Source organism: Nilaparvata lugens, chromosome 8, assembly GCF_014356525.2.
Source record: "Nilaparvata lugens isolate BPH chromosome 8, ASM1435652v1, whole genome shotgun sequence".
NCBI classification, from domain to species: domain Eukaryota; kingdom Metazoa; phylum Arthropoda; class Insecta; order Hemiptera; family Delphacidae; genus Nilaparvata; species Nilaparvata lugens.
This window is the reverse complement of record NC_052511.1, coordinates 45,396,410-45,407,498: the sequence shown is the minus strand read 5'-3', so window position 1 is coordinate 45,407,498 and position 11,089 is coordinate 45,396,410. Positions and strand designations below refer to the sequence as shown.

Here is an 11,089-nt window from a genome sequence, read left to right as displayed (position 1 = left end):
CCGCATCTCAAGTCAAAGATCTGAACCAGCTGGTGACAGGTCAATAACGCTGGATACACACAAGATCTGCTATCTCTTCATAGTGAATGAATTGATAGAATCAACAGTTGCCAAAAGTTTGCAATTGAATAATTACATTTTCTCAAATTTCAAGCTTATTTTCAATTTTAGGTGAAAATGTTACTGGACATTAATTGAAGCGAAATGTCCATGCTCAATCGTTTCCACTAGAAATTTTTTGTTTGAATTATATCTGAAACCAGATAATTGGAAATCTAAAATCAAACTTTGCATAGATGGGGCGGAGCTCCTGAAGTTTTTACAGATATGGGACTTGTGGCAGTTGATATAGCTTATCAATGACTATTTTAGGTATAAATTTGATCAATATCGTTGGAGCCATTTTCGAGAAAATCGCGAAAAACCCTGTTTTTGACAACATTTTCGCCATTTTAGCCGCCATCTTGAATTGCATTTGATTGAAATTGTTCGTGTCGGATCCTTATAGTGTAAGGACCTTAAGTTCCAAATTTCAAGTCATTCCGTTAATTGGGAGATGAGATATCGTGTACACAGACGCACATACACTCATATATACACACACATACAGACCAATACCCAAAAACCACTTTTTTGGACTCAGGGAACCTTAAAACGTATAGAAATTCAGAAATTGGGGTACCTTAATTTTTTTCGGAAAGCAATACTTTCCTTACCTATGGTAATAGGGCAAGGAAAGTAAAATTTGTGACAAAAACGCCATTGATCATACTCTATGGTTTTCCAATCTATTCATTTGAGGACTGGTGATTAGAAAATGTATACTAAAGTGCATGGGCTATAACATATTATATTATTGATAAATTTTGTAACATTTTGGCTTTGCTAGGTACTTTAATTATTAAGTTGACATCCTTATACCATAGCATTCTATCATGTTTTAAAAAACCGCGGCTTATGCCCGTTAATGTCATGGTGTCTACTGAAATGGTTTCTAAATGCACCACCATGGTGTGCATGAACGATAAAAAATTTAAACATTTTTCAGATGTCAATAGCTTTTAAATGAATGAATAATCACATTTTTTCGAATCAATTTATCTAGATTTGTGAGTGTTGAGAAGAATGAAACATCCAACCGTTTTTGTTTGAAAAATCGACAAGCAACTCTATCGACTTTACAGACATCGATTCTCACTTCCCAGGAACTGCTAAAAATCATAATTTGGGCATTTTTCTACATGAGGTTAGGATTATGAGAGAAATTGGGCAAAAGGTAAGGAAGCTTGAATTTTGCCTTTTACTCTTGAATGGCAATAAATGCTAGTATAATCCACGAATATTAATATTAATTTCATCATTTCAAATCGGGAATTTTGTCATTGTAGTATGTAGTTAACAAGACGCTCACTGGAGCGCTAAAGTTTACCCAAATTTAGATTTATAGCCTCTCGTTTGTTTTTCTAGGAATATCACACTATCTCACTTCTATTCCTATATTTCCATCTTCTTTCTATGCTCTATGTAGATCTTGTTAGAAAATTGGTAAGCAAGAGAAGTACGAAAACCATCATAGAAGCGAGGCAAGGTGAGTTTATTTTATTGATGCTAAATTTAAAATAAACATATTTTAAAGTAAAGTCTATTTTACCAAGCGAAATATAATTATTATAACTCCTTAGCATATTTCAAGTTTTGTTAAATAAGTTGACTAGCCTACAAAAATAATCAACAGATCAACACTAGATTGTTATTTCTTGATTACTGATCTCTGTCTTGAGCTAACATGCTTTGTTTACAAGATAAACAGTAATAATTCAAAGCATTTTTCAGTTTTATAAGTTTAGTTTTATATAATGCAATTACAGAATTTCAATTAAAAGTGATAATTTTATCTGGATCGATAAGAATCGTTTATTGTTTATTCTTGACCAAATCCGACAAGATGAAAATCTATTTTGGTAACCGGTAAACAAAAACGGTGTTTATAATGCCATTCAAAACTGTAGACAATAAAAGGAAAAGGATCATTATTTGAACCATTTAAGAAAGGATAGGTTATGAAACAAGAATATTGAGCCCCATTGATTTCACGGTAGTAAGTTACGGTAAGTTGTCATTATCGTGAACATTTTAAAATGTATATTTCAGACTTACATCTTTTAGATCTCTTCATTAGAACTAACATAAATATAAACTTCATCAATTTATTTATTTTGTTGACTGCTGTTCTCTAATGCTATCTAGTGAGATTTTTGATTTGAGGTTAGGCTCATAGTTACAACCCCCTTTGTTACCCAATTTTGATATTTTATATAATAATTTTTTCAGTAATTAAAAATAAATTGCAGTCATTTAAACTGTGTCATTGTATCAAAATTAATTTTTGATTTTTTTAAATTTCAGCAAAGTTTATTTTGTTGATTATAAATTATACTTTACAAAGATTCGTATTTGGTATTTATTAATTCTATAACCTACTGTATAAAACTAGTAGTTCTTGAACGATTTCTTTTAGGCTTTTGCAATTCTATACTATTTCCATAACAATATTGATAAAGTGAATTAGATAAGTTAAAAATCAAAAACTTTTAGCCAATGAACCGTATACTGTAAGCTACTCTATTCAAGAACATTTCGCAAATTCAACTCCCAATTCATCATAATTAGTAAACAAAACTGCAACTTCAAATGAATTCATCCGTTTTAACATTGAACTCAATAAAAACTCTGCCTATTTGGTTCATTATCCATATTTCAATTTAGAATTTTTAATACTAATACTTTACCCAATCCAGTTTAAAAATAATTTAATATTTTGTCATTTGTTTACTTTTTCTATTTCATAAAGGAGCTGGCTGACAATTTTCCCCCTTTTTGGCCAAGTTTGCCAATTTTGGGCATTCCAGCTATTAATATTTATATTATGATACTACATTACAACAGTCTAAAATTTAAGATCACAAATTTCAGTTCACTTTATCACATATATATTTATTTTGCAAATCTATTAAATTTAAAATCTGTTTTTAATGTTTCGTGAATATATGGAAACTGCCGTATTGCTTTTGGAGATTACGATAGGCCGATTGCTATTTTTCGGTTTGTTTAGGATTGGTATTTTTTCGTTTCTTATTTATGCAAATCTTCTATTTGAAATGAAATGATGTCATTCATAAATTCGCAATATTAGTATTGCAATGTAGTTTTTTCATAATATCCCACTAGTAAACTGATTGAAAATAATTTGAGACGGATAAAATTGAAAATGAATGAATTTTGGCTAATGAAGTTGGTAGGCTTATACGAGTTAAAAATGTGAGAACTGAATTATAGATTCTAGAGTGATTTTGACCTGTCAAATGAATTTGACTTTGACCTGTCAAATTAATTTTACTTTGACTTGTCAAATAATCTTCACTTCCATCAGACAAGGACTGTGGAAAACATTTTATTTAAATATAATTAACTTTCAATTTATTCTAAAAAATCTTATCGTAATTAACTCAAAGCAGCTGAATCCAACTACTTGAACAAAATTACAGTTTATCTCTATGGATATGGTAATTGACAGATGAGTATCAGAATTTACTTTTTATTCATTACAGGAATGGAAGAGTTAGTATCCACCTACTGTGATAGTAGTTGACAAGTTCAGTTTTGGAACGAGTCTCTACATAACAACATGAAGACGTCAACCCATCCGGTGCTTAGCCGAGGGGCTGGAAGTCACAACCTTGATACAAAAACTATTCATCATCACCAACGCAATCATCAACATCAACGTCATCATCCAGCAACCACAACCAATCATCAACAAAATCATTCGCAAAATCATCATCAACAAAACCATCATCCCCATCATCAACTGCAACAACAACAACAACAAACTGCTCAACAAAACAACAGAGTAGTGAGGAACTACAAGTTGCTGGTTGACCCTGTGCTGACGAAAGGGTCGGCTAAGCTGTACAGGTATGACGGCCATGACCCGACACTCCCTCCAGTGCAGTTGCGGGACCCCAGAAGCAAATTACCCAGGTATCTCAACAGACTCGACTTTCTGGAGCTTCCTGTGCCTAGGTTCAAAATTGACACAAACTATGTGGGCATTCCACCACCGTTGGAAGTGACCTTGGTCAATCTAAATGATAACATCGATCACGCTTTTTTGAAAGATATGGCACAAAAAGTTGGTGGTGTTATTGATGAGTTGTTAGTGTACTATCACCCGATGAACAAGAAACATTTGGGGTTGGCTAAGGTTCTTTTCGAGGACACGGAATCCGCAAAATTGTTTGTGGAAAAATTTAACAAAACTTCTGTCATGGGTAAGGTGCTTGATGTTTTTTTGGACCCTTTTGGCAAAAAATGTCACAAAATGTATGTGGAGTGCACTGAAGAGAAAGTGTTTCAAGTTAGAAATAATGAGAAGAAGGATGATAGGTTGAGGAACCATCATCATTCCACCGGTGAGGAACGAGTTACTACTTCATCAAGTAGTAAAAATGATACCTATATTGCTAAACCTGTCATGAATGGCGATAAAAACTTACCAGTGAGTAATTCGGAGCTGTGGATGAAGAAAGATAACACTCAAAAGAATCATTCCAGTTATAGTTTGAAACATGCTTCACAAACGCATAGTGACTGCAAAGCTCAGTGTCCATCTAGGGCTTCTACTTTGAATAGCTGTGATCAAGACTACTTAGTTGTATCTAGTGCTAGTGAGTCGAGTAGTTATGCAGGGTCTGACAGGTCCAACTATACTCCCAATAGCAATATGAGTTGCAGCACTCCTGCTTCATTGCACCAGCCCTCGCCGACTACTTTCCCTCTACAAACATACCTGCCGCCACCACCTCCTTTGCATTACAACAATGCGATGTGCAACTCTTTGCCACCTCAATGGAATCCACCACCGCATACCGTGGAAACCTACCATCATCCACCACCATATGTGATTCACACTCAACCTAAAATACCTCCACTTCAAGATAAAGTAGATTCGAAAGAGGTTGCTACCAAGAGTTTAGATTTGGATACGAGAATTGAGAATCTACTCAAGGAGAGTTCAATGACTGGAAACGTTCCATCGTTTTTGAAGATCATTAACAATGATTATGATGAGTCTAAGAAGTCTCTGGTGAAGGTGAAGATGAAGGCTGACGGTAAATCGAAACGTAAGAGGTCATTTGATTCTGATGACTATTTGCAGTATTCTCCTCCGCCTGCACCCATACACGAATCTGCCAATTCTCCGTTATCGACTCCTCCCTCGCCGTTCATCTCCAAAGACATTTACTTGCAGTGCTTTCAAAGTGGGCTCGAGTTTGCTAAACGTGCCAGGAAACAAGAACTTTTGGAAACCAACCAGTTGCTCGGGTATGATGACAAAATATTTGGTTTAGATGAATCATCAGATGACAAAATTGGAACCGGTTTGAAGGAAAAGGACATCAAAAGTGATCATAAGTTACCAAATTGTGATAATCAACCTCTAGTTAACCAACAGTGCCTGTCTGGTTCATCCTCTGTCGCCAACACCACTGTTACTAAACTACCGCCAGTGTTGCCATCTTATGATTTCGCCGTCAAAAATACTATGTCTTCCAATTATCCGTTGACTGTACAGATTCCAGATCCCTACTGGCAAACCCATAAACCTCCTCTGACCTACTATGATCACAGTTTAGCCTATACCATGCCACCCGCTTTCCATCTGCCACCTCCTCATCCTCATCATCATCCTCATCATCATCATCCTCCTCCTCCTCATTTGAATTTCCCGCCCGCTGCGGCGTTTCTGAGTCGTACTCTACCCCCGCCACCCCCTCCGCCTGAACCAGTCGTCGTCCGTCCTCCAGACCCGTTCATGTTAACTATCAACGCTGTCGTCGATAAATTAATGGTCGAGCTAAAACAGATCCTCAAAAAAGACATCAACAAAAAGATGATTGAAAGCACTGCTTTCAAGGCATTTGAGATGTGGTGGGATGATCAGGTGTCTGTTTCCAAGGAAGGCGAATCTGTTCAGGTTAAAGATTCTAGTCAATCAGCTGTGACACATGAAACTGAAGGTACAACTACTGCAACAGCTACTACTTGTTCCAAAAGTAGTGAAACTATAATTACGGCAATGCTTGAAACAAACGCACTGGACCCCATTGCAATGGGTGGCTTGGGTCTTGGATTCAGGGCTGCAATCCCTAAAATGCCTTCATTTAGGAGGAAGATGAAGGCACCGTCACCTCCACCCATGGATGAGTCGTCGTTGGCAGATGAAGTCAGTGATCACGATGAAGAAATGGTGCTACAGTCAGAATCCGACCTCCAGGACACATCAGTTGACGTTTCTCAGTCGAAAATTGAGTACAACGAAAGTGAAATGCTGCCCTCCCGACGGTCTTCCACCTCCTCAGCATCATCTCCCTCGTCATCCTCCTCCTCACAGTCAGAAGATTCATCGAGCAGTTCTGATTCTTCTGAAGAATCTGGCTGTGAGGAGGATCAACCAGAAGATGATAATCCACTGACAATGATCAGTATTGAAGAGATTGAAGACTACCTCGGATGTAGGACGCCTGACGGCCAGTCTACACCGATACCTGAGGAGTTGGACTCATGGTTGGATGAGACTCCCACTGAGACTGATGAGGCTAAGACTGATCTCGAGTTAGATGCTGTTCCGAGTCCAAATGAGGAGAAACCTGAAGAGAATATTGACAATTGTGAGAAAGAGCAAGAAACCTGTTTGCCCGTTTTGAAAGTACAGTTAGAGAAGTTGAAATTCAACGGAGCTGTGGTTGATATTAGGGATAGTGCTGTAGAATCTCACAAAAAAGAATATACCGAACTGAAGTTGGTTGATGAAGTCAATGATGATAAATTGAAAGAAATATTCTTCAATGATCACAAATATGGTAATGAACCTGCAGAGGTGATGAATGATGATGTTGAACCAACTAAGAAGACGAAATTGACGGTAAAAGGATCATTCACAAAGCGTGACATCATTGATGAAATGAGAATAATGTACAGCTTCCTCACAGACGGTATCGATAGTGAGGATATTGGATTTTTGAAGCGGAGCTACGAGGCACTGTTAGCAAACGATCAATTGAGCTACTGGTTCAATGACACACATTGGGTCGATCATCCAATCACAGCTTTAACGTCGGTTAAGAAACGAAAACCGGATGACGTTCCGGTGCATCCCAGTGGCTGTGCGAGGGCTGAAGGCTACTACAAGTTGGATGTCAAGCAGAAAGCGAAACATAAGTACCATTTTGGAAAATCTATACCCGTTGCGTCTAGTTTGAACCTCGACCAAGAACCAGGGCCTTTGAAGTGTTGTGGAACTAAGAAGCAGGCTATCTCGAGGGAAGCGAGGAGTAACCAACGTAGATTATTGACAGCGTTTAGTACGTGTACTGACAGTGACCTGTTGAAGTTCAACGGATTGAAATTCAGGAAAAAGCATCTGAAATTCGCAAAGTCGGCCATCCATGACTGGGGCTTGTTTGCCATGGAACCAATAGCAGCAGACGAGATGGTAATTGAGTACGTAGGACAAATGATTCGTCCCGTTGTGGCAGATGTAAGGGAGAGATACTATGAAGCAATAGGAATCGGCAGTTCATACCTGTTCCGAATAGACTCTGACACAATCATCGATGCAACAAAGTGCGGCAATCTATCGAGGTTTATCAATCACAGTTGTAATCCGAATTGCTATGCGAAGATCATCACAATTGAGAATCAGAAGAAGATTGTAATCTATTCGAAGCAGGCGATCAGTGTGAATGAGGAGATAACGTACGACTACAAGTTCCCTATTGAGGATCAGAAGATTCCCTGCCTGTGTGGAGCCCAGGGATGCCGTGGAACCCTCAACTAAGCGATGATGAGTGATTGAAAACGACTTGTTTGGGGGTGAGTACTTGCCAATGCCAACAAAATGTATTCATATCTTGATTGTAGATTATCACGTGTGTGTATTGTGAAAGTGACAACGTGATCCCTAATTGTGCATTTAATTTCGTGTATTAATTGTGATAGATTAGTAACTATTACTTTTTGTGTTACTCTAGAATCTAAATTATTGCTTTAAGCTCCCATCTTGCAGAATGTCTAAAGAATCCAATTAATACTTGTTTGAGAATTGATTGTTGCACATAACTACTATATTATAAGAAGCTATCACCTTCTTTATTACTATGAAACGTGCTTCAAACTGTAATCATATATAGAGAAAAATAAGTGGAACAATATTTATTATTTTGAATGAATACTTAACATTTTATATTTCATACAAATACAGCTTATTAGCATATTACTATAAGTTTTTTAGGATGACACTAGGCACATAATGCATGAAATTGCATGATCATCATTTTAGTGTTTTACTATGTCTATTCAATATTTTCAAGAAACTTCTTTGTTGTTATATCATCTCATAATAAACACTTCTGTCGTACACTACTTATCACCTTATTATTCTAGAAACTGCACTACACCTCAAGATTCACCCCGTAAAAATGAGTTGTATGAGATTTATTTCTGACCAGCTCTTATAAAGGAAGTAGCCTAATTGATTATTCAAGTGAATAGTGAACTAATAAAGTGAATAATTTACCTAGTGTAATTATTCTACTTTTCAAGATTCAATGTGAATTCAAATTCAATAAGTTAGATTTCCAATTCTTAATATTAACTTAGTTTTGATCCAATTCAAACGCTATGTTAGGTTTATTTACGTGTAAAATTTATTTCAAGTTCAATAGTGTAGTTGTCACTGGAAAATCAAAATTTTATTTTCACTACATTGCTCTTTTAATTTATCTGAATAATATTTTTTCAATAACGGATGAATTCATTTCTTGCAGTTGATGCTTGTGTTATTTTCAAGAAGTATATCAGTGGTTGATTTGGAACTCAAATGGTTGGGAAATATCATTCTCTCTATTATTTTACAATAATAGCCTAAACGCACTCTAGGTATAGATAAATTGTAACTATAAACAGTATTATTATCCAGTATGTATACTATATAAATATTACTAGAAAGGGATGTTAGAAAAAAATGTTAGAAGGACTTTGACAAAAAAATTGGCTAAATCAAGTGCTAGTGAACTACTATCTAAAATATAGTTTTATCCACTTTGAATACTCACTATCTCTGTTTGCTTGCACTATTGCCGTTCATTCATAATTGTACTATCTAAACAATTTCTCCCGCCATTCTCCCCTCCAATCCTTTATCTAACATGAACCACTTGAGACCAGCTCAGACTTTGAGCTAGTGTCTCAACAACTATCATTGAAGAAGCTCGTTCAATTATACTCTACTCAAGTGCCATGTTATTCAAGTGCTCTTAGTGTCTAAATTGTACGTATAGTGAGTGTAGAAAATCACGTTTTATGACTTGTGATCGTGTGAAATATCTTTTATAGTTAAATTTTAATGTGATGAATTGCAAATTCAAACCTCTCTACTTTTGGTCAGTCTTAGTACAGAAACTGCATAATACTTGACAAATGTCAAAAGGTCTATCTATACTAAGATTTTCCTTGTTAAACTGCCTCTACTAGATATCTGTGCTATTTTTCACAATTCTTTATTATTTTTAGAAATCGATTGCTCTATAGAATATTATACAATAAATCAATTGCTACCGTATATCCTATCATTTTCGCTTTCTTATCTTTGATTATGACTAATAGGTTATAATCATAGAGAAACGATAGCATAAGTAGATATCCCATGGTATAGGGCGTTTATGTCGCAACTTTTACTGTTATCCCAAGCCGATAGTTCACATAGTTCTTTCCTATGCAGCTGTGTGACGCTGGTAGTCTCAAATTGTGCCGTTCATACACTATCACTCCAACAAAACAGTGGAAATTGACAATAATCGACAGTAATCGGCTTGAGATAACAGTAAAAGTTGCAACATTAATTCCCTATACCATGGGATATCTACTTACGATATTGTTTCTCTATGGATATTCAACAGGTTAATTCAATTGAAGAAGTTGGAGTAGCCTCAGTAAGGAAATTAATATTTATTTTGATCTGAAATAGATCATATTTCTTAGTGTGACACTTATCCAAGTTATTATTAATTTATTTAATATCGTACTCAGTTATTGTACACCAGATGTAGTATTGATTCATTAATTTGTCTAGCTTCAGTTAGTAGATAGAATCTAAAAATCAATATTTTTCAAATATTAAGCTCATTCATAACCAAGGAATACTATAATAAAATGTAGTGTTTAATAATGTTATCTATTCTGTTTGTTTCAGTCATATATTGGACCTATTTTAATATCGAAAAGAAACAAAAAAAAGTGAGCGTGAATTATTTCCTGATTGATATCATCCAAAATGTCCCTCGAAGCGATTCAGTATGATAATGGAAAATTAAGAATTCTGGACCAATTACTACTCCCGACTACGACTAAATACATTGATATTGAAAATGTGGAAGATGGGTGGAAGGCAATTCATTCAATGCAGGTATGTTGAATCAATGTGCAACTTCCACAATTTAGAATTTACCAGTCCCAGTGTTAATGGGGAAGGATATTATTTTAAATCTTTTTCAGAGAATCAACTGTTATTTGTTGAAACACTGCTGATTTATTATGTAGTTACATCACAATATTATTATCATTACTCGAATTGTATTCAATTTTTATTTTCTTCATTAATTAATTTTTCATACTTTTAAAATTCCAAGAATAATTAGCAATACTGTCATTTAATGTAAATTAGTGTATAGGCCAGTATATATTGTAACATAAAGAACTCTAAATCTTTAATGAATCATATTTCAAATTGAAGGGTGTGTCATAATGGTTACTATGCAAATGGTTTCTCTGATGTTGATTCTTTATTATTTTGTTCATTCTTTAATACACTTGATTCATAGAACATGTTCAATAAAAGGTTTAAGAATAGTATTTTAAAGATAAAATAGAGTTTAATTGGCCATGAATAATGATGATACCTAGAAGTATTAGAATGGTATCCAGGGTACCGACAAGTATTAGAATAAAGCTTTGTCCACATCACTAAGAA

General features: G+C 35.3%; 2 protein-coding genes across 7 annotated transcripts in view; both read left to right on the top strand.

Moving 5' to 3' along the window:
* The first annotated feature begins 1,225 nt into the window (after positions 1–1,225).
* LOC111043393 (methylthioribose-1-phosphate isomerase) overlaps positions 1,226–11,089 on the top strand; it is a 33,322-nt gene continuing 23,458 nt past the window's right edge. The window contains exons 1-2 of one of the 6 annotated variants that reach the window (XM_039434909.1): positions 1,226–1,276; positions 10,313–10,525. In XM_039434909.1, the coding sequence (XP_039290843.1) occupies positions 10,394–10,525 (132 nt within the window). In that variant the 5' untranslated portion in view covers positions 1,226–1,276; positions 10,313–10,393. The other 5 variants (XM_039434906.1, XM_039434905.1, XM_039434904.1 and 2 more) reach the window with 5 other exon arrangements.
* On the top strand, positions 1,437–10,438 carry LOC120348695 (histone-lysine N-methyltransferase SETD1B-A-like). The gene is made up of 3 exons (XM_039434886.1): positions 1,437–1,588; positions 3,609–7,935; positions 10,312–10,438. The coding sequence occupies exon 2, from the start codon at positions 3,686–3,688 to the stop codon at positions 7,898–7,900; it is 4,215 nt and encodes a 1,404-aa protein (XP_039290820.1). The 5' UTR covers positions 1,437–1,588; positions 3,609–3,685; the 3' UTR covers positions 7,901–7,935; positions 10,312–10,438.

Bases quoted from the DNA above. Each gene is read 5' to 3' on its own strand.
- LOC120348695 (XM_039434886.1), top strand. From the start codon at position 3,686: ATGAAGACGTCAACCCATCCGGTGCTTAGCCGAGGGGCTGGAAGTCAC.